This window comes from Peromyscus californicus, unplaced genomic scaffold, assembly GCF_007827085.1.
Source record: "Peromyscus californicus insignis strain IS unplaced genomic scaffold, ASM782708v3 Scaffold_10__1_contigs__length_136768540, whole genome shotgun sequence".
Taxonomy (NCBI): Eukaryota; Metazoa; Chordata; class Mammalia; order Rodentia; family Cricetidae; genus Peromyscus; species Peromyscus californicus.
Window position 1 is genome coordinate 110,459,516 of NW_026294391.1, and position 25,596 is coordinate 110,485,111.

General features: G+C 48.5%; 1 protein-coding gene across 2 annotated transcripts; it reads left to right on the top strand.

Moving 5' to 3' along the window:
• Positions 1-9,964: 9,964 nt before the first annotated feature.
• Positions 9,965-25,241, top strand: Sash3 (SAM and SH3 domain containing 3). Of its 2 annotated transcripts, none has more exons than XM_052738865.1 (8): positions 9,965-10,173; positions 17,862-17,957; positions 18,337-18,483; positions 21,171-21,312; positions 22,480-22,628; positions 22,775-22,984; positions 23,140-23,290; positions 23,795-25,241. In XM_052738865.1, the coding sequence occupies exons 1-8, from the start codon at positions 10,117-10,119 to the stop codon at positions 23,986-23,988; spliced, it is 1,146 nt and encodes a 381-aa protein (XP_052594825.1). In that variant the 5' UTR covers positions 9,965-10,116; the 3' UTR covers positions 23,989-25,241. The 2 variants fall into 2 exon arrangements, with proteins under 2 accessions (XP_052594825.1, XP_052594834.1); XM_052738874.1 differs by having other exon boundaries at positions 23,798-25,241.
• The last annotated feature ends 355 nt before the right edge of the window (positions 25,242-25,596 follow it).

Below are 25,596 nucleotides of genomic sequence, written 5' to 3' on the forward strand. Positions count from 1 at the left end.
TGTGTCTGCTGTTGCTGTATTGGAGGAGGCTGCTGGTACCTGTGGCTTTTGTGGTGGGGGAGGAAGAGAAGAGGCTCAGGTGGGGGCAGGGATGTGAGGCTCCCAGAATCTCAGTAGGGAAACACGTGGGCTTGAGAATGTGCTCATGCGCATGCGTGTTAGTGTGTGTGCACGTACTTATGCTCATGGGCATGTGCTCCACGCACAGCCAGCTACCTCCAGCCTGTATGAAGGTTGTTGAAACATCATGAAGGGGCCAGACATGGGTTCATCACTCTTGGGGACTTATTAAGTGTGATCCATAAAAGTTGGAGCCAGCTCTTTTGTCTCAAGGGGGCACATTGAAGGTGAGAATCAAGGTTCTAGAGGCCCAGTGTTCAACAAAGGAAACAGGCTGAGAGTTTGCCTGGCCTGGTCCAACAAGGCCTAATTCTCCAAGTGTGAAAATGATGTATGGAGGCTGGGGAAATAAATGTCTCGGTGGTTTAAAGCATTGCTACACAAGTGTGAGGACCAGAGGTCCTAACCCCAGAAACTCCTATAAATGCTAGATGGGTGTGGAGGCCTGCCTGTAATTCTAGTCTCCCAAGGTGGAGACAGGGCCTCCCCAGAGCAAGCTGGCTAGCAAGACTAGCCATATTGGCAAGCTTTTGGTTTACCAAGAAATCCTACCTCAATGAATAAGAAGAGCCATAGATGATTTCCAATATAAACCTCCTGCTTCAACATGGACATGCACACACAAGCAAAAACATGTACATACACTCCACACACATGAAAAAAAATATATATATGACCACCCAAATTTGCTTCCAAAGGCCTCAGACCTGTCCCGTCCTCACTGAGAAGTCTGGCACAGGTGAGGCTGTTTGAGGTGTCACTTGCTCTCTGAGAGCTCCTACTTATAAAAAGTAAAGTCATCACCATCACCACCGCGTTCTGTACCATTGTGTGGAAAACTTTTCGTACACTGTCCCATTTTATCTTCCCAAGCTATGAGAAGGTATTGGTATCATTCTTATTTTCAAAGTGAGGCAAGTGAGTGAGGCCTTTAGAGACGGGAGAGAAAGCAACTTACTCAAGGTGGCTTTTATATTAAGTCGGGGAATAAAACAGAATTCAAACCAATCAGATGGCTCAAGGACCTGCTCTCTGAAAAGAACAAGAGGGTTATGACTCCTCCCACTTTCCAAATGAGAAAACAGGCTCCGGTGGGCTCACACCGCCGAGGAGAAGCAAATTCCATAGCACCCTGTTTCCCAGGGCCTGCCTGCCCAGGCCTGTCCTGTGTGCCCCGGAACTTGCTCTGCCAGTCATGGGCACTAACCAAGCCCCATCTGCAGGTCCTTCAAGCCAAAACCTAGAGCTCCACCTGATCACCTTCCAATGTAGCTCCCCTGCACTCCCGTCTACGGCTTGGAGATGAAGTCCAGCCTCAGATGCATAGCTGTAGAAGGGTCTCCAGCTAGCCCAGCTCCTCCCTTCCTTGGGACCTGGAGGGCTGGCCATAAGTGTTCCCGTTTAACCGCCTTGCTGTGGGTCAGTCGGAGACACTGAGTGTGTATACAGTTCAGACTGGCACCTGAAGGAGGTCCTGTGACATCATTAGAAATTGAAGATCCAGCGCTCTGCTCCCCAATGGGCTCTAGTCCTGTCTTTTCACACCAGAGCGGGGAGCTTACCACGTGTCCCCTGACCTTATAGCTGCTAGGGAAGCAGGCCAGGTGGAAAGGCTCCTCCTCCCTGTTCCTAGGAGTCAGGTTTCTAGGATTCTAGCCTCATTTGGAGCAGCTGCATGGCCTTGGGCAAGTCACGTCATCTCTCTAGTCCTTGGTTATCAGTTTTGTAAACTACCCATGCAGGCTTCCTGGAGAGGCTGTGGAGAACAGCCCCAAAGACCCGGATGTGGCATTATTCTGTAAATCAGGAAGCTACACAGACAAAAGATAATAATGCTGTTATTCACCTAGCACAAGCTACCTTCAGAGGTAGATGGGAAAACAATTTATTTTGGGCCCAAATTACCTTTTCCCCCCTCCCTCCCTCCTTCCCTCCTTTCCACCCACCCCCACTCTCTGAAAAGGCTGTTGGGGCTAGCTTCTAATTTGGCGTTTTCTAACTATGCTCCCTAGAGCCCGAGTTTCCTTAGAAACGCTGCAGGGCCTGTCACAAAATGCAGAGCTCCAGCAGCAAGCGGCCCTCCTGGGCTTTCCATACAACCGTGCTTGAACAAGTTGAAGGGCCCGATTTGTGGGTGGGTGGCCTGGGCATTCCTTCAGGGACTTGTGCTCAGAGGGGCCTCAAGCTGGTGTCCGTGGTCTCTTCCCAGCTGCCTGTCTTACCGTTCTTTTCTTCCTTGCTTGCTTTTTTGTTTTTGTCTATCTGTTCATTTGTTTTTATTTCTGTTTTTTGAGACAGTCTCTTGTAATCCAAGATGGCCTCAAGCTCACTACGTAGTGGAAGCTGGCCTCGCTTGTTTCTCCACCTTGTTTCATAATTCTTAATACTTTTTAAAAAGAGCCCTGCATTTCCATTTTCATCCAAGCCTGCAAGTTCCATATTCAGCCCTAAACAGTACCTTCATGAACAGAGAGAGAAAAGGACACACCCGAGATCATATAGTCTGCCAGGAGCAAGTATTAAATCCCAGACATTCTGCTTCCGCTCTGTGGTGACTCCTCTCCCTCTTTTTCTCTTTCTTTCTTTCTTTGTATAAAAGAAAGCATTTAATTGAGGGCCTGGCTACAGTTTCAGAGGCTTAGTCCATTATCGTCACGGCAGGGAGCATGGCAGCAGGCAGGTGTGGTGCTGGAGAAGCAGCTGAGAGCTGCATCCTGCTCTGCAAGCAGAGGGGAGGGGGAGGAGAGAGACAGAGAGACCTAGACAGGCGACGAGACAGCCTGGGCCTGGCATGGGTGCGTGTGCTTTTATCCCCTCCCACTTCCACTGTGTGCTTCTGTCACTCCCATGTAGTCTCGAGTGAACAAAATGAGACCCAAGGAGACCTGTTTGAGGCCATGTAACTGCGATGGAAGTGGTAAGGTATTGACATTTTTTGAGACTGAGGTTTCCTATGTACCCCAGGTTGGCCTCAGACTCTATCCTTCTGCCCTTCTCTCCCAAGTACTGAGACAATAGACCACTATCAAGCTCTGCTCTAAGCCACATTTTTGTTTGTTGTTGCTGAGGGTCTTACTATATAATCCAGACGGCCTATAATTCCCTATGTACCCCAGGTTGACCTTGAATTCATGGCAGTCCCCCTGCCTCAGCCTCCAAGTATTGCTATTACAGGCAGTCACTACTTAACTTTCTTTGTGCTTTAAATCTTTTTCAGACTAGGAAAGGATGTGGGCACAACGGCAGATGCATACACAAACACACTTACAGGGCGTTTAAATAGTTCATCTCTAGGTGATACCAAAGTCAGTTCTTACTCCTTTGTAGCCAACTGGCTCCTGCTGGTCATGAGTTGGGCCTTCAGAATGGACTGGCCTATCTAACAGTTAACCCACGTCAGCAGTGAATTTTACCAACTCACTGGGCACTTCCTCAAATAAATAGTTGGGCATTCTTGGTCTCAGAAAAACAGAAAAATGAAGATTTAGTAGCCACTGTTTCCTCTCTGTCCATCCCTGCCCCCACCCCCATGGTTCATCACAGCTGGGAGTGGGAGGTGCTCCCCAAACCCTCACCCAGGCAGCCCTTGCTCTGAGGCTGGCCCATCTCTTAACTTCTGTGTTTCTCTATGAAACAGGAACTTAGCAAGCAGCTTAGGTTTGGTAGGATGGATGGTTGAGAAAACCCCAGTGGGCTGTGGCAAGGCCCTGAAGCTGAAAAACTGGTTTCCCTCCTATCCGGACCCAAGCAGCTTTAGGCTTTTTTACTTGTCAACACCACATATGTTCATTTGGGCAGAGGGACCTTGACTTGGTAAGGTGGAAAGACATAAGCTATAGAGACACACTAGACACAGGTCAATGGGATCATGGGGAGAAGCTTAAAGTGGGCACAAGAAACTAGGAGGTGCCAAGGTGATGTGGGGAGGAGGCAGTAGCTCCAAAATAGTCATCACCAAGGTTATCTTTGCTTTGATAAAGTTAAAAAGAAGTCTCCCAGAGGGAACCTAGAGGAACTGATGTAGGGTCATCCACCAGGGATCAAGCATGTTCCATGAGTTCTCCCTTTGTGTAGGTAATCTGTAATAAGCCTAGCCTGTCTGTCTGTCTCTCTCTTTCTCTGTCTCTTTCTTACACACACACACACACACACACACACACACACACACACACACACACACACACACACAAAAATCAGTTAGTCTTCACTAAGGCACAAATACTGTTACTTGCCCAAGGTTTCACATCCAATAAGAACATTTTGAACTCAGTTCAACCTGCCTCCTTTTCTGGGATGTGTTCTCCTTGTCCTTAGAACCCTCGAAAATTGTCCCCACACCCCTACAGAGCTCATAGATGTTTGTCCTGGTAACCTCGGCACTGAGTTCTAGGCAGAGCAACCCAGCCACACCTAGTCCTCCATAGTAAGGCCCTCCAATGAGTCATTAGCATGTTTTGTTCTGAGCACCAAAGCCCCGCCTCCTCTTCAGAGGGCAACTGCCACAGCTGCCTGCAGGTGCCTTTTGTTTTTAAACCAAGACCTCATCATGAGTTCAGAACTCCAGATATGAGTGCCTTTCTGGTAGGAGCTCCCCAGTGTTCCTGAGCTGAAAGCCCTGTGTGCATCTTGCATACGATGTGTGTTAGGCACAGATACAAGGGCTTCCTAGCCCTTGTCTCCCGGCCCCCTCTGCCCCTGTTTGCAGTTCCTCTCCCTGCACTCACTCTGCCTAAGATCAGGAGCCAGACTGCTAACGTGGTAGGCTTCACCTGGAAATCCCCAGGTATTTTTCAAGGGACTACATAATCCTTGCTTAGATATTTCTTGAAACAAAACTACTACTTAACCGGGACTGAATTAGTATCAGCTGAGTATCCAAAATTCCTTCCTTTAAATTAATCCAAAGAATCCATTTTCCTATTCCTCATCATTCCTAGCCACATAGATGTGTTCACCTATATGACAGGTGTTGGGAATCGACATGCCTCGAATCCCTCCCCCAACTCTCTAGGCGAAATATGACAGATGTTTGCTCCTCAACATGATGACAAGGGCCTCCCTATACGTCATTCCCACTTAACCAGCCCTGGTTACTGCAGCTGTAGCGCACATGATGTGACTTCAGATGCCTTCTTCATCCTGTTCATGCCCCTATGGGCCTGCTTTGAGGTGGCCCTGTGGCATCTAGTCCTGTACCCAGCCCAGCATAGTCCCAGAACAGAGAAAAAGCTCCACAATGCTTTTGTCTCCCTTTTTAAAAATTCTGTATTAGAGGCACCGCAAATGCTTAATAGTGTGGCCCCAAAGCAAGACATGCCACATGTTTAGAACTCTGACATCACTACTAGCGGTACAGTCTTGAGCAAGTCACTTAACCCCACTGTACCTTGACTTCCTGGAAAATGGGGCTGACCACAGTGCCTGGGTTGGGGGATTGCCGTAAAGCCAACAAGTTTTCACCTGGAATGTAGGGAGGGTTGAGGGTAGGAAGTGAGATAAGAATCTTTGGGGGAAATGTAAGTATTTCTTCAGTATCCAAACTCTTAGTGTCTCAAAGCAGGGATGCACCCATTCAGGGACACGAGGAATGCAACTCCACACGTCTGGATCCCACCTGCCCTCTGTGTCCCACCCATGATCTCTATCTACTGAAAGAGAATCTCCACTGGGTATGCTGGTGGGGGCCTGCTCTGTGTGGACGCAGTCGACAAGGGCCTGGTGTCTTTGGCACCCCTACATCCACCACCTGAGGGTTCATATTCATCTTGCTGTCAGTAGGATAACCCCAAACAGCGCACACACACACACACACACACACACACACACACACACACACACACACACAATTGTGTGCTAAATCAAGGTTCCTTACCCAATTATTTATACTTCCTTCTGGGCCACACCTCCGCAATAATTGATTCCAGCCTAAGCTACCTTGCTTCTCTGGAGGGTTGTAGCGGGACTGAAGAATATCTGTGAAGGATCTAATGAAGTACTCGGCAAGGAACAAGCACAGGGCAAATGGGTGCCTGCCACTCCACCTAGGATGGCAGCGCTCAGGTGCAAGGGACTTTGACATCTGTTTATCTTGTACCTCCACCAAGTGCCTAGCACAAGGCTGTGGCCACAGCAAGCTCCTGGGTCCTGCCTGTCAGCCCATTATCAAGTTTAAGGTGGCCTAGTTCATTGAACTATTTTGCCCTGGGTCACCACTTCAGCTGAGGACTCTGTGTACCTGGAATGGAACCTATAAAATGCAAATATGACACAGAAGCCTATTAAACAAGTATTTAGGACCCATTAGCTTCCTGGAGCTTGACCCACTGGGACTCTAGCCAGGGTCATTTGCTGAAAGAAAGGCTGGAGGAAAGCAAGTCTTCATGAGGGAGACCCTGAACCCCCCAGAACACAGGCTGCAGACTGGGTCTTAACGCAAATCTGAAAGAAGAGAAGGGGAGGTACTGAGAACACTTGCTCTGCCTGTTTAGGGGTCTGTCACCTGTCTGTATTCTGTCCTGAATGCCCTCACCTCCCACTTCACCCCCACCCCTTTCCCAGGCCTCAGCAGCCCGTCGCCCACCCGCCCACCAGGTTTGCTGGCAGCCTTTGAAGGTTCTGCGGTTAGTGTGTGAGCTCTGCTCGTTGCTGGGGCTGGGCAAACAGGAAGTGGGCACATCCTGAGCGCCGGTCAGGGACGCCGCACAGGCCCAGAAGGTTCTGTGAGTTGTTCCCACCTTCGAGGCGGCTGGCCTTGTAAGCTTCAGGTGTTCCTGGACAAATCAGCCGCACTCCCTAGCCCAGACCTGGACAGAAGGACTTCCCGTCTTGGATCACACTGAACCCCCACAGGCTGGATGTGTCTGTCCCCTTCCTAGCTTTCAGGCTCCTAAACACACTGCAAAGCCTTAACCAGTTAACACTTGGTGCTCCTAGGCAGCCAGGGAAAGACTTTCAGACTGAAAAAAAGCAAGCCGATAAAAAAGGAATGGGGAACGCAGAATCTTTTCATGAGTCAGCCTGACAGTTTGGCTGGACTAGCGCCAGAGGAAATACAGTTTTATCTGGAGAGAGATGGACTTTGTCCTTCTTTCCTTAGCTCACAGATGAATGATCTGAAGGCCTGAGGGCCCAGGGAGGAAGTCACGAGAACACCTTGGGAGCTGGGGCAGGCCAGCTCCGGATTTCACAAGTTCCATAGAATCGAAAGCCTTTCAAAGGTGTATCATTAGAATTCTTTATGATGTTCCATGAGGCTAGGGAATAAAAATCGAAGGTAGGGCATGAACCAGGTAAGAAAGACTCCTCATCGAAGATGAATATTTAGTGTCACATCACTTCGAGAGTTTACTTCTTCCTTGTTCTCTTCTACCTTCCTTGAAGAATTATTTTAGTCTCAGAATAAATAAAGCTGTCTTTGAATTAAGAAAAAAAAGTGCACATCTTTTACCCCAGTAATTCCAAACTTTCTGGACATTTAACCTAATAATAAACTTATAGATGTGACTGAGTAAATTTTACCTTAAGGACTTTCAGTAAGTATTTGTGTGTTTTTTAAAAACCCACCAAGACAAGATTAATTATTGTGGACTCACACAACCAAATGGTAAGCAGCCAATTTAAAAAATCATGTAATTCAGGCTGGGGGGATGGCTCTTTGAGGAAATTGCTTGTTGTACTTGAGTTCAGATCCCCAGCACCCACATAAAAAGCTGGGTAAAGTGACGTACATCTGTAACTCCAGCACTGGATGGGGAAAGCAGAGACCTGTGGATCCCTGAAGTTCACTAGCTAGCCAGTCTAGGTGAAAGCCATGAGCTCCAGGTTCAATGAGAGACCCTTCCTCAAAAAACAAGGTAGAGAGCAATAGAAGAAGACATCCAGCATTGACGTCTAGCCTCCACACGTGAATGCACAGGTAAGCACGCACCCTGACTATGCCCATGTGCACACTCATGCACACATATAATCACATAGTTCCCGACTATTTCAGCCAGTCATGGTGGTGCACATCTATAATCCCAGCACCCAGGAAGCTGAGACACGAGGATCACAAGTTACAAGCCAGCCTGGGATACAAAGCAAGACCCTGGGCGTGAGAAAATATAAATATATTCCACATGAAAAGCAAATACGAACAGTTTGTGAAATGTGGTTCTTTTTCATTGAAAATTTAAAAATAGCTTTACTGAGGTATACTTGAACTTCAACAAAACAAAGTTTGAAAAGTTTTAACATACATTCATAAGACTATCACTACAATCAAAATAGCATACATGTTCATCACCTCCAAAAAGTTCTATGTGTCCTTAGTGATCTGTCTCTCCCATCTCTCCAAATCTCTCCAAACCAATGTTCTGCCTCCTGTAAAGTATGATTTTTGTAAGAAGTAAACTTAGTTTAAACAGAGGTGCTAGATGCTGGAAAGAGTAAAGGCCATTTCTCTAAACAGTGTGGAAGCCCATTATGGAGACTTTTTTTTCCGGGTTTTTTTTTGTTTTGTTTTGTTTTGTTTTGTTTTTCGAGACAGGGTTTCTCTGTGTAGCTTTGTGCCTTTCCTGGAACTCACTTGGTAGCCCAGGCTGGCCTCGAACTCACAGAGATCCGCCGGCCTCTGCCACCTGAGTGCTGGGATTAAAGGCGTGCGCCACCACCGCCCGGCTTTTTTCCGGTTTTTTGAGACAGGGTTTCTCTGTGTAGCTTTGGAGCCTGTCCTGGATCTTGCTCCGTAGACCAGGCTGGCCCCGAACTCACAGAGATCCACCTGGCTCTGCCTCCTGAGTGCTGGGATTAAAGATGTGAGCCACCACTGCTGGGCCTGAAGTTTCTTTTTATTGTCCATCTATATTTTCTAAATGTATATGATGTATAACAGTTGCTTTGTAGTAAACAGGAGTCATTGCAAGTATTTACACATCTGTCACAAATGCGTATGTAAGTCATGGGTTAGACCCCTAAGCACTGCAAATCATCACCATGATTGTCATCATCATCATCTGCCGCACGTAATTCCAAGATGGCTGTGGTGAATAGGCATTTGATAAATGCCTTTTGAATGGGGCACCTATTGTTGGCATGGCATTGCCTGCAAATGTTGCTCAGTTGTTCTTATAATCAGAGTTTGTGTGACAGCTGAGGGGTGTTGAGTGTAGGCACACCTCATCTAGATTGAGAGCCATATGTGTGCTGATGGAAATGGGGATTGTTGCTGGGATGATAGCTGTAGGAGTTGTGGATACAGGGTTTTTGAAGGTTGTGGTGCCAACAGCATCATGAATGCAATGTTTGTAAGGGTGACAACTATAAGAATGATAAAAGCAGTGGAAATATCTGACAAGAGGACAGCTTTATCGATCACAGCTAAGGTGTGCTGATCGCAGTGGGGGATGGCAGGAAGGATGACGGTTGTAGAGGTCACGGTTGTAGTAGTGACGATCTGGTAACGGGAGCGGTAGTGATGGCCACAGAGATAGTGGTCATAGGGGTGATCATCAGGGTAATTATGATAGCAGTAATGACTTTGAATTTGCCAATTCACTGAGGGCATTCATTTACTCAACAGGCAGAGAGATTGTTCACGGTCTGATTTCTGAAGTTTAATTAGTGAGGCTAGAGCTTGAATAAGCCAGAGAGTAAAGAACTGCTGGTGAATGGCGTGAGACAACCGGGTTGGGGCTTTTCTCTGATTGTTCAACTCAAGATCTGTCTGCATCAGAATCTCTGGAGACCGAAGCTGGGACTTCCTTCCTCCCTAGAGGCCAGCAGGGGCCATGATTGCTGTAAGAGTAGGTCACGTGGCAAGGTTTCCTGTATGCTGCTGCTACTGCTGCTGGGTGTCCATGGCCCTCACCCCCAAGCTGCCACTGCAGCAGTAACAGTGGCAGCCGGAGGCTCAGTCTATGTCGTGCTACCTGATTGCTGCTGGCGAGGCTGAGCAAGAGGTCTTTGTATCTCAGCACCTTGGAGAACAGAGCAGGAGTGTCATCACAGTAGAGGACCATGTTGCGTCGCAAACCCTCCAACGCCAGTGACAAGGAGCCCACTCAGAAGAAAAAGGTGAGGAGCATTTTTGAGCGCTCACTCCTTCCTGTCCTCCTCCACACTCTCCACCAATCCCCTCCTGGACTCTTGGTAGGGGGAAGTTGAACCAAGACTGTGTGTTGAGCTTGTAGGTGAGGGCCATTCTCCCCGAAAGAAAAAGGCATGGGTTCAACGGTCACCAGAGTAGGAAACGTACGGAAGACGCTTTTTAAACTCTGGCGTATAGAGCTATGAGTTGAACTTTTAGAAGTGCAAACCTACAACGGTGAGACTAAAGACTTTAAGGGCTAGAACCACAGACTTCAGTTTGAGAATTACAAAATACAGAGCTCAAGCGGAATCCCAAGAGCGAACTTAATTCTGTCTCCCCTCGCCTGGTTCTGTATCACTTCTGTTCAAGTGTGTCCTCTTGGGAACCATCTCATTTAGAGGGCCCCGCTGGCCTACCCAACCAAGGTGGCCCGGGCTCCCTACTTTTTGTCAGGAGCCAAGCCCCTGCCCACTGGGCTCATATCTACTACAGCTCCCCAGGCCACTGGAGATGAGGCAATAGGTGCTTTTCCGACTCGGGAGAAGGGCCCACCAAAACACAGTGGAATTCGGGAGGGTTATACGAGTTCTTTCTGGGCAGGGAGAACGTATGAAAAATGAGAAATGAAGCTGATGACATGGTGAGGAGGTGTGAGAGCTGAGGAGGAAAATTTTGTCGGGGGAGGGAGATTTCAAAGGCCAGGAAGGAAGGTAGCTGTCAGGGGTGGCAGAGGTGTTCATCTTCCTGAGACAGCAGCTAGGTGGAAAGAGGCTTGAGGACTCTGTTACATCCAGATCTCTCTGATTGTACGTACAGAGTTCATTTTATGGTAGGATTCTCCCAGGCAATCAGCCTGTCTGGCCTGCATGTCTACTGAGAGGACAGAAACATCCCAAAGCTGGCCTGACTAGATCCAAGCGCCCAAGCCATAGTCAGGGCCCCCAGGACTCACTGTGCCCTACAAGTTTCCCCTGGGATTCAACTCAGGTACACTATGGGGGAGCCCCCTTGTCAGTTCCCAGACAGAGGGTGACAGCTGAGAAACAGGCTCGGAGCACTGGGGTGTGCATCCTGTCCCATCTCTGAGGGTGGGGGGTGCCACTTTTGACTGCATTGTCCCCACCTCAGCTGCTTCTCAAAGGCTGCAGTGCTGGGAGGGGGAGGGGGGGGAGGTTTGTGAGTCTTCACCCAGGGCCCTGCCCCCTCTCCCCCCCCCCCCCCCCCCCCCCCCGCCTAAACTAGGCCCCAAAGGCCTGTCATTGGCTGCCCCCCCCCCCCCCCCCCCCGAGCCAAGCTACTTCCCCTTGCTCTCTAGCTCATGAGAGAAACAGAGACTGCTGTGTAGACACGGGTAGGCCCCAAACCACAGGAGAATCAAGCTGGAGGAAAGTCTGAGAAAGGTTCACACTGTGACACTAGGACCCTATACTACCTCAGGCAGAGGTGCTCTGAGGCCCACAGAATGAGAAACCCCTTTCCTCTCTCTTAGCTCCAATTATCCAGATTCTATGTTTGGCAGATGGGCCTCTGGGAATTCCTCCAGGCCTCTTCTAGAAAAGTCTTCAGTCCACATCCCTTAGGGAAGAGTAGTCCATGCAAACTGCACCATACCCCTGTCAGAGCCTACACCAGCCTCCAGGAGCCAAGATGAGCTTGCCTCTAACACACCCAAGCCCCATACTATAAAAATGCCCTTAGCACAACTAAACTCCAGAAGACGTGGCATCTTCCCAAGGCCAACAGCCAGCCAACTCCATCTTTGATTGTCAGATGACTGAAGTCAGGTTCCTTCCCTTTGGAAACTGAGGTGATATGGCAGAAGGGAATGAACAAAGACAAAGAAAGTCTCTCTCACTTGTCCCATCTCCTCCTTCTGCCAGTGAGAATGTGCTGGGGGGGGGGCAGGGGCAAGGAAGTGGAGTTGGAATCCTGCTGTGTTCTGCCTTAGGACCCTGGACAGTTCATTGACTTCTGGTGGGCTTCAGTTTCTTCACCTCTGAAAGAAAAGGTGAAGTCTGATCTAGAGGTAGAGATCACTGGAATAATAGTTGCGAAAGCACTCTGTCACGTGTGTGCTCCTGCCTACAAGGAGGCGCTTGCTTTGGCATGAGCCAAGACAGGGAACACATTGCAAAGAATAAACCACAGTTCCATCCTTGAAGTACAGGAAACAAGACCTATGGAGAGCCACCACGAGGGAAGGCTCATCAGGGGCCATGTGCTGTGCTCTGCACTCTGGTCATGGCTTAGCTTGCTGACTTTTCACTGCAGCCTCCAAGAGCAGGGACACGTGTTGCTTTTATACTGATTTCACACTAGAGGCCCAGACTGGTGAAGCTTGCTGGAACTATCACAGCTAGTAAGTTGCAGGGATCCAAGCCAAGATGCTTAATTTCAGAATCTTACCTCTTCTCTGCACTCCCTTGTCCCCATACTGATCTCAGAAGCACTAGGAGAGAGTAACAAGCACAAGATTCAGTGTACCAGTAGGGCCAAGGTCTAAGATATGGAGAGGGATTTGTTCTGGACTTGTCTCCCCTAAAGACAGCCCTTCTCTAATGAAGCCTAGCCTCCCTCCAGGGGAAATGGAAAGGAACCGAGCGAGGCTCATGTTCAAGTGCGGGGCTGTTGCCTCCTTCCAGTCTTTCTTCTCATCTCTTCCCCAATACCAGAGCATTGTTCCCCATGTCACACTTCTAGAATGGCACCCCAGCAACACATGCTTTGTTGTTTCACTACAGGTTGAGCATCCTTATTATGAAAATCGGAAATGCTCCAAAATCTGAAGGACTTTGAAAGTCAACATGATGTTACAAGTAGACAATTCCACACCTGATCTTATGTGACAGGTCACAGTCAAAACACAGGCACATTAAAAGTGTTATATAAAGTTACCTGGGGGTTGGGGATTTAGCTCAGTGGTAGAGTGCTTGCCTAGCAAGCGCAAGGCCCTGGGTTCGGTCCTCAGTTCCAGGGGAAAAAAAATTACCTTCAAACTCTCTCTCTCTCTCTCTCTCTCTCTCTCTCTCTCTATATATATATATATATATATATATATATATATATATATATATATATATGAAATATACATGAAATTCATGTTTAGATGTCTCATTGACAAAATATCTCATATATGTAAATATTAATTTTTTTTATATTGGAAGGGTTAATGATGTAGCTCAGTCACTAGAGTGCTTATCTAGTATTCATAAAGCTCTCAGCTCAGTCCTCAGCACCACAGAAACTGAATATGGTAGCCACAGATGTAATCTTAATGAATATTAGTCATCCTCTGCTACATAGCGAATTAGAGGCCAGCCTGGGCTACACAAGGTACTATCTCAAAAACCAAAATCTGACATGTGGAACACTTTTGGTCCTAAGCATTTCAGATAAATGATATTCAACTTGTGGCTCCCCATTGTCCACAGGGACATGGCTAGCAAGGACCTTCCATGGCTTTTTTCTGCTTTGCCTCCCAGAACAGCTATGAACATACCCACCACTACATCACCCCTCGTTTCTCACTCTCGTTCAAATGCTTCCTAGCTCAATGTAGAGGACTATCCCGTCTCTTGCCTGAGTCCATTTAAATGTGCATTCCCCCCAAAACCTGAGCCATTCCTCCACAACTGCTCCCACGTGCTCTCCTGGTGGCTCCAGGCGAACAGTACCCGTAGTCAGCCCTGTACTCAGTCCATCTCCATCTTGGTGTGGGAGTGACTGCGCTAGCTGGGAGGTGGGACCAGTGCAGTAACGCACATGGCCTTCCAGTGTCAAGTCCCAGACCTGGGTTTAGGAGTGCCCTGCTCTTGTGTCTCCACGATAAGTCATGGGACTCTGCCTAGAACACTTCATTTCTTTCCATCTCTGTTTCCTTCACTGAGAGGTGGGGATGTAATATGGAGTTGGTGATGCTGGAGTAGGCTGTTACAAATGAAGAACCTGGAAGGCTATTGGGCATATGGGTGGTTTCTTTGATGGTTTCACATACACACAAAGGCTAGGGCCTAGATCACTGAAGTAGCTTAGAGGGCAATTCAGGGGATATGTAGGGAAGGTGAGCCACCTGTGGTAGGGTGAAGCTATGAGGGATGATCAGAGAAAAATTTCTGTAGGGGTGCTGCCTTAGAAACTTGAGTAGAAACCACTTTTTTCTGAGTATGATATCCATATGGTGAGTTTCCATAAAGTGGATATCCCCAGGGAGGCAGCACTCAGCTCAAGAAATAAACCATTTCTGAAATTCCAGAAGTTTCTCTCACAACCCTATCTGTTACCACATAAGCCCTTCCCCAAGAGTAACTTTCCTGACTTCCAACAGCATAAATGAGTTCCTCCACTCTGTGAACTTTGTGTGGGAAGAATTATGTGTCATACTTTTGGGGGAAGCTGACCAGTTTTCATCAACTGTGTGTTGGTGAGATTTATTCAAATTTTTAGAATAAATATTGCTGAGATGGTTGCATTGCTGGTTACTGTCCTCTTGTATGACTCTGACACAATTAATCCACTCTACAGTTGATGGACATTTGTGTTGTCTCCAAGTAAACTAAAATCTAAAGGAGATTTCTTTCTGGCAGTTGCTAAAAGTATAGAGTGTTTAAGGTGGGGAAATGTCCAGGTTAAGAATTTGCAGGTAAGGCCTGGTGTTGTGGCACACACCTTTGATCCCAGCACTTGGGAGGTAGAGACAGGTGGATCTCTGTGAGTTCAAGGCCAGCCTGGTCTACAAATAGAGTTCCAGGACAGCCAGGGCTACACAGAGAAACCCTGTCTCGAAAAAACAAACAAACAAAAAGTTTGCAGATGGGTCATACAAAAAGCTAAACATAAAGCAGCATCCCAGAAGGGCCAGATGTGCCCGGTGATGTTCCCAGTGCTGGACGGGTACTCGGTTCATCTCGACAACGGCTCAGTGCAATAGAGGGTTTTGTCTTCATTTTACTAATGAGGAAACAACAGCACAGAGAAAATAGTAACTTACACAGCTGGTCAGTGGCAGAAAAGAAGAAACTGAGGTTTGAAAGGTTAAGTAAGTCATCTGAGGCCACACATACCAGAGTCATACCAGAGTTGAACTTAGCAACGCCCAATGCCCAAAGTGTAGCTGTTTCCAAGAGGCCCACATGCTCTCCTTAGACTTGAAAAAGAGGCCACCAGTACATGGGACTTCCTCCTTGCCTGCACAGCTCCCAGCCAGGCTTCACCCCAAAGGGAAGACAAATAATAAAAAAAAAATGAGCTCATGGATTGCAACTCACCTTTGGGCTAGGTTATCCCAGGGTAAGCAAAAGTCAGCCAGGATATTTGCAGCTGCCCCGGAGGATGGAGGAAGGTCTGGTAAAAGACCACCTTTAGCTGACTCTTGCCGCTGATCACCTGAAGAACATGTGCCTGTCCTGTTGATTTATCTGGACTAAGGAGTGGCCAGCTGGGTGGGCCCAAGCCCCAGAATTATCTTCATGGCCCTTTTGGGTTATCTCCTGCTTTGGACTTAAGTTAAGACAGAGGGGCCATGGCAGGAGCCTGGGAGTCAAAGGCCTCTCCTCCAAGTTTCCCAGCCTGCAAATTAATGACCGGAAAAGGTCTGGAGAAAGAACAGCCAGCAATGAGCTTACTCTTCCCTAACAAAGCCTACTTTTCCCACCTCACATCTGCCCTCTGGCTTGCTTTCCAGCCTCACCAGTCCCTGGGGCTTCAGGGGCGACTCTCAGCCTCCTGATCTGGAGGCTAGGTTAAGCAGTTATGGAGGGAAGGCCACAATAGGCCGCATCAGCCTATAAATAGCAGCCCAGCCTGCTCTCCTTGGGCCCAAGCCAGCCTGGTGCCCACCCTCTCCCTGTTCCCTCTTTTCCATGCAATAAGAGGGGGAAGTTATCCAGGCAGCTGCATCCTACCATACAAGAAAAGGAAATAGATGCAAAGTAGAGGAGGGAGGGGAAAGAGAGAAAGAAAGAAAGAAAGAAAGAAAGAAAGAAAGAAAGAAAGAAAGAAAGAAAGAAAGAAAGAAAGAAAGAAAGAAAGAATAGTGGGAAGTGGCGTTAAGGATGGAGGATGAAGGAGATGTATGGGAATCATGGAAATCACCCCATGGTCAGATATTCCTCTCTCTATAGCCACTCACAGCCCCTGTTTCCAGGTCTCTAAGGTATCACAAAGGAAACTTACCAACTGAGGCTCCAGGCACCCACCTACCTATGTGGCCCCGGATGAAGTTGGTTTCTGCTCGGCCTGACTGCTGACCTAGTTTCTGGTCAACTACCTTTAGGAATACATGACCCTGAAACGTAGTTGCTGATTCAGCTTTGGTCAAGACCCAGAAAACGTACCAGACAGCTACACTGCAGTCTCTAGGAGTTAGGACAGATTGCGCTTGAGGGGCAAGTGTTCTTGCCCCTGCTCTGAGCGGGGGGGGGGGGGGGGGGGGGGGGGGGGGGGGGGAGGTTGTCACTAGACACACCCCCATTTAGTAGGAAGAAGGATGTGAAACCTTCAGCTTTAGTGGGGGGTTTGGAGCTCTGGTTCCTCAAGCCCTTATCTTGGGTGTCTGAAGTCTATGCCCACTCTATCTGTCTGGCCATCTGTGAACCCTGGTTCCTGTGTGTGTCTTCTGGTCTTGTCTGTTTATCGCGACACAGGCTTAGTCTCAACTCTTTGTGTCTATAGCTACCCCCATTACTGTCTCGTCCTGTTTTCAGGCTGATATCTCAGCATGTACACGTGTATAGAGTTAAAGACCACCTGAAGATAGTCTCATCAACACAAACAATAGGCCATGCCTGAAAGTCCAAACACTGGCAAAAGTCAGCAGTTGCCAGCTTCTCACATCAGTGGCCAAGGTTAAACTGAGATGAATCAAGAGAAAATGGTGGCTTTCTTGAACTGAATTGGTTCCAATCGTTTATGAGCCAAATCTATAGGCACCTTCTATACGTAAGCCTCTGCTGTGGTTTTCCTAGAAAGTGTCATGCCAGACATCTGCTGGGATTGTCTTTCTGTTCCCAGGACATGCATCAGGCTATAGGCCTGGATATTTGTCCCTGTCGCTGTGATAGCAACCTGACTCGGTGCACACCAGAGTGTGGAGGCCAGAGAAATGCTTCTGCGAGGGATTGCCTCCCAGTTCACTTATGACATTTTCATATGTACTGAAGTGTACACTGACTCTGATCCATTGACTCTTTTATGCCAGAGTTCTGAGACCAAACTTTGGGTGCTGGTGGGAGTTGGAGTTTAGCCTGGGAGCTGCACTGAGGTATGAGGCACCTGAGGCCAGAAGTCCTTTGTTCTGTGGCCAGGGATAGAATGAAGAACAATTCATCTTGTCCCTTCACCTCAGGGTTTCCGTTGTTCTGCCCAGCCCTGATGTGGGCGTATGTGCCCACGAGGGAGAAGAGATCCACCCTTGGGCAGCCATTTTTTTTTTTTTTTTTTTTTTTAAAGATTTATTTATTTTATGTATACAGTGTTCTGTCTGCACATATCCCTGCAGGCCAGAAGAGGGCGCCAGATCTCATTACAGATGGTTGTGAGCCACCATGTGGTTGCTGGGAATTGAACTTAGGACCTTTGGAAGAGCAAGCAGTGCTCTTAACCTCTGAGCCATCTCTCCAGCCCCCTTGGGCAGCCATTTTAGCACCAATGATTACATCATTTCTGCTTCTTCTAGCTTTCACTTCAGCGCTCCAGCAGCTTCAAGGATTTCGCCAAATCCAAGCCCAGCTCCCCTGTGGTGAGCGAGAAGGAATTTAACCTGGATGATAATGTAAGTTTCAGAGATTCTTGGAGTATATTGAGTAGAGGAAGTGGGGGTGGAATGGTGGCCGGGAAACAGGAGGTATTAGTGTCTCTGGGACAAAGCTTCCTTAACACAGAAGGGCCACTTCTCCTAGGCACCAAATTTCTGGGCCCAAATGTTCTACTTGTATTAATTACACATTAAAAAGCAAATGAATTCATCACAAATTAATAAGTCTGAGAACAAGATTGGGCCTGATGAGAAAGGGAATTGGTGGCGGGGGTTGCTCTCAATCCTACCACCTCCACCCACTTCAGGATCCTGAAGACTTCTTCTCTTGTATACCAAGACCTGGATCCAAGCCAGTGTTAGCATGGTCCCTCAATCTCTTCTTTTGTTGTCACAGATTCCAGAAGATGACTCAGGTGTTCTTACCCCAGAGGACTCTGGGAAGAGTGGCAAAAAGTTGGGAAAGAAGTGGAGGGCAGTCATTTCCCGAACCATGAACAGGAAGATGGGCAAGATGATGGTGAAGGCCCTGTCAGAGGAGATGGTGAGGCCTGGAATCCAAGGGTGGGGTGAGGCCAAGGAGGGCCAAGGAGGCCATTCTGGCAGGGGAGTGAGCATGATCACCTAGATAGTTGCGACTTAGATGTGCATGTGCTGCTCAGTGCAAACAGGAGGTTCACATGGAGGCGGGGCTGGGGTGGGGGTGGGGGCAAGGATTTACCACCAGCCACGGGCAGCAGGGGGCTGGTTAGGAAAGGATTGAGGTTGAGGAAAGATGAAAGTCTGGGCAACAGAAGCTCTCTGTAAAGACAGGCATAGAGTGAGGGCAGCTGAAAGGAAGATGAACTCGCCTGAGCTGTATGTATCCAGCCCAAAGCTCTGATTGGAAGAAGCCCCTGAGACTGGTTTTAAAAAGGCCTGATTCCAGGAAAATAGAGAGAAAAATACAGATGCACCTCTATTTACCATGAGGTTACATCCTGATAAGCCCTAAGTTCAAAACACCATGAGTCAAGAATGCACACCTAACCTACTAACACTACTAAGCTCAGCAACATAGCACTATGTAGAGTGTCCCGTGCGCCCTTCCCCTCACAGCTTTGTCGCTGATGGAGAGCTGTGACTTGCTGTTGCTACCCAGCATCACCAGAGAGGATCACACTACATAGTGCCAGCCTGGGCAAAGATCCAAACTCAAGACTGAAAGTGTGCTTCCCCTGAATGGTGTCACTTTTGTAACCATGAGAAAGTCAAATAGTCTGCGGGGCTAACGAGATGGCTCAGCGGTTAAGAGTGTGTACTGCTCTTCCAGAGAACAAAAGGTTGGTTCCCAGCAGCCATGTTGGGTGACTTAAAACTACCTGTAATTCCAGCTCCAAGGTATCTAATGCCCTCTTCTGGATTCTGAAGGCACTTACGTTGGCATGCATATACTGCCCCCCATGTCATCCTACCCATACATATACACATAATTTAAAAAGTAAAATAGATCTGTAAAAAAGAAAGACATAGATTGGTTGAACCTGACAGGGTTTCTCTGTGTTGTTTTGGTGCCTGTCCTGGATCTCACTCTGTAGACCAGGCTGGCCTCGAACTTACAGAGATCCACCTGGCTCTGCTTCTCAAGTGCTGGGATTAAAGGCGTGCGCACCACCGTCCGGCTGGTTGACCCTTCATTAACTCAAAGACTGTAGAGAAAAAGGAGGTTTCTAGCTTCAGCCCCAGGAGGAGGGGGATACAGAGAGCCATGGGGGCAGGCAAAGCTTAGAGCATTCAGTGGGGTGCTTGCATGTGTGGCTCTTCCAGGAGGCATCTTGAATACTGGAGCCAGCTCAACTAGCTTGTATGGGCAGTTGGTTAACTGTCATGAATTCCGTAAGTCAGTTGTTAAATAGAACTCTTATTAGAAATCAACTTCTATAGACTTACAGAAATCAGTGGTAAAGTACTTGCCTAGCATGTGCAAAGCCCTGGGTTTGATCACCAACACTACACACTACCAAACACACACACACTCATGAGAGAGAGAACTTTAAATCAAATATGTCCTATTAAAAGCAAAGGTTGTCCTAATTAGGGTTACTATTGCTGTAATAAAACACTATGACCAAAGCAAGCTGAGGAAGAAAGGGTTTATTTGGCTTATACTTCTACACTGTAGTCCATCATTCAAGGAAGTCAGGACCGGAACTCAAACAGGGCAGGAACCTGGAGGCAGGAGCTGACGCAGAGGCCATGGATGGGCACTGCTTACTGGCTTGCTTTGCCTGCTTTCTTAAAGAACCCAGAACCACCAGCTTGGGAATAGCACCACCTACAATGGGTCCTCCCCCATCAATCACTGGTTAAGAAAATACCCTACAGTCCAATTTTATTGGAGGCATTTTCCCAATTGAGGCTCCCTCTCTCAGATGATTTTAGCATGTGTCAAGTTGACATAACACTAGCCAGGACAAAGGTGATGCTAAAAAAAATCTTCAAAATTCATCATCTCCTACTGCCAACACAACCTGTTATTCTTATACATGTTGCTGATGTGTGTGTATAGTATCTACATAATGGAAATAACCTAGATATCTCTTCTGACAACTCATCCAGGAGCATGCAATGGTACCCAGATGTTGACCATTGATGGGGAACATTCACAAAATAGGAACTGGCAAATCATCCAGTCCTTTATTCAAAGAGAACCAGTTGCTAAACAACACCATGCTCAGATGCACTGAGCTGATGTGGAAGGAGCTCTGGAACCAGGCAACTTGGTTGTTGTTTCTCACAGGCCTTGGCAAAGTTATCTATTTTAAAACTCAGGCCAACCATACCACTTAACTTCAAGTGTTACTGTGAGGATTAAATGAAACGGCAGGCCAGCCTGGCACACAAGAGTGTGGACAATTGTTCCCAGACAAAATTGTCTGCCTGACTGGGTCATGGCAACAGCCCCAAGTCCAAGTTTAGTCGCTCTGGCCTCTTCTTCATATCCATCAACACTGGAAGCTGACAAAATATGTCCACTCTATGCCCTGAGGGTCTCTTTCTGTGACATAAGAGAACTGGGCCTGCCATCCTCATTTTTATAAAAGAGGAAACTAAGGTTCAGAATGTGGTCACTGAGCCCATAGGTAATAAAACTGTGATCTGAACGAAGCCTATGCCTAGTTTCACTACACTGGGGACTGGCCTGTATTACCACAGCAAGGCTTCTCAGAGCTTCCAATGCTCTTCCTGTAGGGAGACACACTGGAGGAGGGCTCAGCCTCCCCAACATCTCCAGACTGCAGCCTGGACAGCCCCGGTCCTGAGAAGATGGCCCTAGCCTTTTCTGAGCAGGAGGAGCGTGAACTGCCAGCACTCAGCCGCCAGACCTCGACAGGTGAGGGAAGTGAGGGGGCATGTGGCAAATCTGGAGAGAACTAGACCAGGGCAGTGCCAGGGGCTTCTCTGGGAAAGGTTGGAAGAGAAATGAGGGTTTGTCTTCTACTTACTGCAATCTCCTCAGCCCACTTCACACTAAATCTTCCTCACAACCTGATAGGACCTGTACTGTTATCCCCACTTTGTTGATGTGGAAACTGAGGCTTAAGGAAGTGACTTGCCAAGTGACCCAGTATTGAACTCAGATCTGCTTTGCAGGGGCTTCCACTTGCTATTTCAGGCCTGGAAAGGTCCACAGGCAGAGGAAGAACCTCATTGTCCTCAAAGACCAGCCCATCCTTAGCTGTCCAAGGGGACCTACAGGCTACAGCCCTTGAGTATCTGAAACATCCCACCTTGAAGTCCAGAGATAGAGTTTCCAGTTCTGAAGAGTTAGCCTCTTGGACCTCAGATCTTTGTTTACTGAGCTTATGGCACCATTGAGCATCTTTTAGAAGTTGAGGGGCTAGACAAGAGGTGCCTTGCCTGAAGAAGTCCCTCAGGCTCACCCCACTTTGGTCACCCTCTCTCTGCCTCTCACTGGAATCCACTTAAAATGCCCATCACCCTGCCCCTCTCAGGTAGAAAGAGTGCACTTTCATTTTCATAAGGCCTTGTTACTAAATGTCAAGTCTTATAAAATAGAGAAAGTTAAAGGATCCTGCAAGATATGACTTCCTGTGTGGAAGGAACAGTATAGTGGGAATAAGGAGACCTGTAAGGAGCCCTGGAGTGTGGTAGACCCAGTGGCACCGGTATATGTAAGAGGCCTTGTGTGTGTGTGTGGGGGGGGGTCATTTGGCCTACCTGGCCTCCGATTCCTCACCTATTCAGTAAGGTGTTGGCCCTACTGGGCCCCAGAGGTGGTCTGGATTTGCCCATTTTTTAGTCTCTATGAGCCAGCTCTCTAGGCACCAACTCTTCATTGTCTGAAGCCCTGGAGGTAAAAAAGCTATGCTTCACCAGAGTGGCTAAGGGGGTGAACCACTTCTGCACTTCCTGTGAGAGCGCAGCTTCTGTCACCAGGGTGTTTCCTTGGGAGCTCCCTGTAGTACCCCTACTAGGCACTGCTTAACCCAGCTGCCTTGGGACAAAGACATGCTTCCTCTCTGCCCATCTCCTGCAGGCAGTGAACTCTGTAGCCCTGGCCCAGGCTCTGGAAACTTCATGGAGGACTCACCTGCTCCCCAGTACACAGGGCCTTTCTGTGGGCGTGCTCGAGTCCACACTGACTTCACTCCCAGCCCTTATGACCATGACTCCCTGAAACTGCAGGTAAAGTGGGCATCTGGGTTCCTCCAGAGCCTGGCAGGCTTCAGCCACAAAGAAAGAAAACAAAACAGAGCCAATGTATGACAAGTATCAGCAGAAGCCAAGTGTTCCCTCCCTCTGCTCTCTTCTGCCCCCCCCCGCCCCCCCAGAAAGGAGATGTGATCCAGATTATAGAAAAGCCACCTGTAGGCACATGGCTGGGCCTTCTCAACGGCAAGCTGGGCTCTTTCAAATTCATCTATGTGGACGTGCTACCCGAGGAGGCTGTGGGGCCTGTGCGCCCCAGCCGCCGACAGAGCAAAGGCAAGAGGCCCAAGCCCAAGACTCTGCATGAACTGCTGGAACGCATTGGCCTGGAGGTTTGAGTTTGGACTTGCATTAGTGTCTGGGAGTAAAGGAGGCATGCTTGCCACTGGGATGGGGGTGAAGGGGACAGCTGCTATGTGTAAGGGAAAGGTTCCAGACAAGGGTGACTCATAAAGGAGACTGCTGATGGCCTGTGTCTGCCCCCCAGGAGCACACATCCACCTTGCTGCTCAATGGCTACCAGACACTGGAAGACTTCAAAGAGCTGAGGGAAACACACCTCAATGAGCTGAACATCATGGACCCACAGCACCGGGCCAAGCTGCTCACGGCTGCAGAGCTGCTGCTGGACTATGACAGTGAGTCACTTTGGTGGGGGTGGGCATAGGTACTTGCTGGCATTGGAGACCCTGTACTCTGACCATGCTCTGCCCCAGAACCCCCCTTTACAGTAGGAAGGCACTTTTCCACACTCGAATTGGGATTTCCAGGAAAATTTGTTGGGGGTTGGGGGGCAAGTTATAGGGGCAGTCAGGCCCAACCCCCTTTGAATCAGAGGGGAGATTAAGGCCAGAGAAGGCAAGGGATTTGCATGAAGCGATTGCCCCAGAGTTCAAGTCCAGATTGCCTGGCTCCAGCTCAGTGCTGGGGATGTGTGAGCTCTTGGGCCTGGGAACAGCTCCCACTTTCTATGCTGGAACTGGGGAGAAGAAAAGCAGAGCTGACTGCCTACAGGAGACTGCCCAGGGGTCCCAGCCCATGACCAGGCCCCAAAGGTTTCTCAAAACACCCTGCTATCTCACTCCTACCTCCACCCGCAACCAGCTTAGGCCCCAGTCCCTCCATTTTGTCTTCATTCCTAGCAGCCGGCAGTGAAGAGGCCGAAGAGGGTGCTGAGAGCAGCCAGGAACCCGTGTTGCATACAGTGTCAGAACCCAAGGTGGACATCCCCCGTGACTCTGGCTGCTTTGAGGGTTCAGAGAGTGGACGTGATGAATCAGAGCTGGCAGGCACAGAGGAGCAGCTGCAGGGTCTCTCCCTGGCGGGGGCACCTTGAAATGAAGATGGCAAAGGCCAAGGCTGAGCCCTAGCTGCAGAGACTGCAGGTATGGGTGTGGCCTCCCGCAATGGCTCAGGATCAGAGGACTGGTACAGAATCTGGCCCTGCTTCACCAGGGAGGCTTATGGCTGAAGGCCCTGCCAGGGTGCTACAGGCTCAAATAGAGTGGATAAGGGACTGCCCAAAGGTATATCTCACCTTCTGGACCCTCTCCCTCCACCAGTGACTGACAGTATGGGCCCTTCTGGCACCTCCCATGCTCCCATTATGGCCATGCAAGTGGGGTATCAAGGGACCATGCCCCACGACCAAGACGCCCCAAACCTTCTTACTCTCACACCACTGCCACACTGCTAGAAGAACACCAAACCACTGTTTCAAACCAGTCTCATAGCCCTGGGGAAGCTGTCTGTTTCAAAGGACCTCAGTTGGATATAGGTGAATCTAGAATCCCTTAAATGAGGTTTGAAGGAAGCTACACATACTATTCCTGCTATCCTTCTCACCATTTTAGAGGTCTGACCACTAAGTCACTATGAGACTTGAACTAGCCTGGTCAAGATTCAAATGGGCAGTTTTGAGGACCCCATCGCTGACATTCTGCACCTTTAAATATGTACTCTCCAGTTGCCTACCATCCAAGACACCAGTGGGCTTCTTGAGGAGGCTGGAGGGGCCTCAGGCTTTCCAATGAACTAGCTCCTTCTTCTCATCCATGTCATACCTTCCCATGTGACTCAAACTGAGTGGCACCTTCTTCCAGCTTAAAACAATGCCCGTATCTCATGTAAGTGTTCACACTGGTTCCTTGGCCCTTCAAATGAGATTTCCCACAGACTGGTTGAAGATGGCTACACCTGGCTTCCAATGACACAACTGCCTCTTTGGGGCCCAGATTTGGTCATTTATGTGGATCTTCACAAAAAAGGGCTTCTAATGCTTGACATTGGAGGCTCCACTATTCCCAACATTGCTCTGCTAAAGGTTTTTTAGTACCCTAGCTCCAAAGGGTGGGGAGATCATCACATCTGTTACTGGCCCTCCTTGACTCCAGCAGCAAGAGCAGCTCTTCCTGATGCAGGGTCAAGTGTGCCCATCACAGGTGGGACTACCTGCTTAGTAAATGGGCATGCTTCTGATCTACTACCAGGAACTTTCATAAAATCTAGTTTCGATGAAGCGGTTGAATTATTGTAAATAGGGGTTATCAGGGAAAGAAATTAGTAGCAATAAATAGAAATAGAACTTAATTACAGTCTCCTGTTTTCTTTCCTATGGAGAGAGGGTTGGGGGAGGGACAGAAAGGTCTTTAAAGCTGATCTTGGCAAAATATCCATGTGTTGTCCTTTCCGAGCCATCTTTCCCCTTCCCGAGGATGCAAGAATCCTTGACTCTGCTAACCTAACTCTACATCTAAAGCTCCAGCTGGTTCCATCCTTCCTTCCAAACATCCCTACTGAGAACAGGGCTCAGGTGCCCATATCCACAGGCCTTGCTGGGTTCTGCGAGCTAGTCAAGGAAGAGCTACTTCCCTTTCCTGTAATCCCTTAAACAAGAGCCTTTTAAAGCTCTACGTTGGGGAGCTTTACAGGGTACAAAAGTAGG

Bases quoted from the DNA above. Each gene is read 5' to 3' on its own strand.
- Sash3 (XM_052738865.1), top strand. From the start codon at position 10,117: ATGTTGCGTCGCAAACCCTCCAACGCCAGTGACAAGGAGCCCACTCAG. The intron at 21,313-22,479 runs GTGAGGGAAGTG...CATCTCCTGCAG, and splicing joins CAGCCGCCAGACCTCGACAG to GCAGTGAACTCTGTAGCCCT. The intron at 23,291-23,794 runs GTGAGTCACTTT...CTTCATTCCTAG, and splicing joins GCTGCTGCTGGACTATGACA to CAGCCGGCAGTGAAGAGGCC.